The sequence below is a fragment of the Apaloderma vittatum genome, unplaced genomic scaffold (assembly GCF_000703405.1).
Source record: "Apaloderma vittatum isolate BGI_N311 unplaced genomic scaffold, ASM70340v1 scaffold19883, whole genome shotgun sequence".
Lineage (NCBI taxonomy): Eukaryota > Metazoa > Chordata > Aves > Trogoniformes > Trogonidae > Apaloderma > Apaloderma vittatum.
In genome coordinates this window covers 7,953-11,498 of record NW_009710044.1, presented here as the reverse complement: position 1 = coordinate 11,498, position 3,546 = coordinate 7,953, and the positions used below count along the sequence as shown (strand labels likewise).

General features: G+C 41.6%; 1 protein-coding gene across 1 annotated transcript in view; it reads right to left on the bottom strand.

The window, feature by feature from the left end:
• Nucleotides 1-3,377: 3,377 nt before the first annotated feature.
• LOC104272229 (gap junction alpha-3 protein-like) overlaps nucleotides 3,378-3,546 on the bottom strand; it is a 1,514-nt gene continuing 1,345 nt past the window's right edge. The window contains exon 3 of the mRNA XM_009867172.1: nucleotides 3,378-3,543. Coding sequence (XP_009865474.1) covers nucleotides 3,378-3,543 — 166 coding nt within the window. The remainder of the gene's footprint in view (nucleotides 3,544-3,546) is intronic.

Below are 3,546 nucleotides of genomic sequence, written 5' to 3'. Positions count from 1 at the left end.
AAGAGTAAACAACCTAGAAACTCACGGATTATTTTTGCCAACAGACACTGTTCTCCAAGTTAGTTGGTGTTTCTACATACTTTTTAGAACTACGGAAGTCTGTACAATTACGCTTTACTCGTAGCATGGTGAATTCAGTGATCAGTCATGTGTAAAGATTAAACTACTCAAAATTGGCCACACCATTAAGTTGGGGTTTTTTTCAACAAATCTGACTCCAGATGTGATGCAGCAACTAAAAGCAGCTATATGCACTAAGGGGGAGTTTTGCCAAAACAGTTACCTGGGCTTCATCGAACAAAAAATTACTGGACTCCAAATGAAACTGCAGGTAGCCAAGAAGCTTGGTGCCATACAGTTATGTGATGCAACTTAAGCTGGTCTTAAAAGCATAACCCAAGTGGTAGCTTTGCTTTCTCAGACCAGTACTGCTTGGATGCAGAGGCTGCTCTGCCAGATATCTCTTACGGTTTGCAATAGAGTTACAGTTCTCCCCCTGAGCTTCACCTAACAGGAAAAATTACCTTTTACAGCTTTCCATTAGTTACTCTGCCTGAAAATACCATATATTCCACAAAAGCACATGAATTCTCTGCAGGTCTAACCACACACATTAACTCGAAAAGGGCAGACTAGGTATCACCTGATCCTAAGTTGAACCTATCTCTGTTATTATATTTTATATACAATTGTATGCAATCCTGCAGGATACACCCAGAGAGGGGGGCAGTTAAGTAAGGACTGCAAGATTTAGAGCTCCATCAAACAACAGGTCAGTTTTGCTCTCAGGCGTTAATATAAAAAAGCACATATTCCAGGTGGTCTGGTTTATATAAATACACTCCAGAGAGACTTTGACTTCATTCTTCAGCAGCATAAAAGAAAGGAAAATATAGCCTATGAATTCTGATGTACTAAAATACAGATATGTATATTGCATTATTTCAGCAATATAATTACTTGGTATTTGGCAAAACTTACAAAACTGCTACTAACAGATGCTAATAAATCTAAAAATTTTGAGCGTTGAACTCTGTCTTTTTTTACATCTAGGCAACTTTATCAACTTTAGTCTAAGTTCAGCATAGCTGCATGGATACAATAGAAAGCAGAATTTAGCTTTCAGCTGTCTTGCAGAAAAGGTTTTTATGGCTTATGACATAGAAAATTCACAAGACCATGCCTGAAGCTGAACACCTAATAGTAAATATCTTTATTGTACCACTGTACATTCTAAAGCAACGTCTCTGTCCCCAAGATCAGTGGCAGCAGAAGGACTTCTCACCTGGTTTACCACAAGCAGGTCAAGGAAGTCATGAGACAACATACCCAAGGGTTGCAGAACAGTGCTTGTGATCATGAGAAACTCTTTATGGCTACTCAGAAAGCAGTAAAAATAAATGTTTCATCTTGAGTGGTGGGAATATGTTTTAACTGTTGAATAAAATAAACACTTTCAGGAGAACATTTTAGCAGCAGAGATAACTGGCAATTGTAACTACTTGCTACAGGTGACCCTGCTTTGCCTGAGTAAGGACTGCACTGCCGGGCCAAATACTTTGAGGATGCAAAGGGCTATCCCAGCGCGTCTGACTGCTCTTCTCCAATTACAGTACTTTCAATTCATAGCAGCAATAGGACTGACTCTGAGCTTCAGCTCTTTGGGCTTTTGCTTAGAACAGAAGTTGGGCCTAATCCTGCATTCCTTTGGTACCCAAACTCTCCTGAGCCTTATCAGGCATTCAAAATTCTCACTAGCATCCGTGAGAGTACTTGTTACAAAGGAATAAAGGACAGAGCCAGTTTTAAGGAAAGCTGTGCCTTAGAAAACTATAGCCAGTAGTTTCCTCCACTCATTTTTAAGGGAAACACACAATTTTCAAAAGCAGGATTTTGATGTCTTTATCTAAGGCCCCAAATCTACATTCCTTCTGGTTCCCAAAACTCCAGGCGAACACGAGTTTTGCTTGAATAAGGCTTGCAAGATCCATCCCCAAATCTTGCTCCTTGTTAAATTGAATGGAAATTCTGCAAGTGACTTCAGTGGGATCAGAACAGACCCTTCAGACACCAGGATGTTGCCCACGTATTTTAGCCACTTTTTCTTTTATACAATACCATCCAAATTTGTTTTCACTGACCTGTAAGACACTACAGATTGTTGTTAAAGGGTAGAACACAACAGGAAGTAATACTGCTTTGGGAATTTTACCATTAGCAAGTTTCTTTCCCCTTACATCTTCTTGTAAGATCGAAGATCAAACTAAAAAAATTAAGTACACAGTCAAGTAACTTTAAACCTACAGATCAAAATTATTCTCAAAATGTTCAAATACTTTAAAATATGCACTCAATTTTACTTCTAAAAAGCATTGTTCCAACAAACTTAAGCTGCTATCTAATAGTCTAAAATGCAGAGCTGTACTTTATCCTATTGTTTGTCCATGGGCAACGTATGGGGCCACAATGTACTGAAATCATAATCCTTGCTTTCTGAAGAGAAATCATTGTGTGTAATAATTTCTGAGGTGTGGTTTAAATCCCTGTGCTCCTCTAAGCAATTTCAGAAGTCATCTAAAATTATAATCAAACATGCTCACATATCTGTGGGCTTAAAAACATGGTGTGATCATGATCGGCAAACACTGGATAGAAGGTCAAACCGAACACTTCCTAACAGGTCAAGAATAAAAAAAAAATATAGAAAGATGAACCTCAAAAATCTATTACAGGGGTTACCTAAACTTTGCCCGGCCGAGGACCACTTTGGCAATTTGCCATGAGCACAAAGGCTTCATTAAGTCATGTTATATGGAAGAGATCAAGTCACCTTCAATATGGCAAGTTGGTCCATAGAGATGACAGGTGCCAATAGGCAATATGTCACCCGGATGTTTGCCACAGGGCCATGTAAGATTTAAGAGGAAGAAAGTAAGTCACTGCATCTGCTCATGTAGAGCTTATGTGAAAGAGGGTGGAAATTAAAGCAAGGGCAAGAGGGAGATGACAGCCAGGCACATGGGCACTAGGGATATTAATGTTCTTCTCAGATGGAAGACAACCTCAGGGCACGTGATCAGCTACCATCACCATCTGTTATCTCTGCAGGCCTGCCCTATGGCTGCCCTTGGGAGATCTGCCATGGACTTGAAGGAAAGTGGGACTGGTGCCCTGGCCCATGGGCTATGCTTTGGCCACCCCTGACCTATTAGAAAATGTTGATATTTTTCCCCACTACAACTCACAGAGTGCAAAAACAGCAAGCGTCAAAGTTTGAAGCCTAGGCCATCCCACCCATGTCAGGCCTGGACTCCCCAGGCAGCTCCCCTGCCTGCTCGGCCTTCCATCATCCGCTCCTCTGAGCAGAGGCGACTGCACTACACAGCCAGGTCGTCTGACCTAGCTCTGCAGCTGCTCGACTTACTGGCCCTGCTCAAGCGCCGTGCATCTACGAGCAGTGGTGGCTCATGCATCTCCACAGTGGTGCAGGCAGCTGAGACAGGCCGTTGCTCTGACAGCTCCTCCTCACCCTCCACATCCCATTTG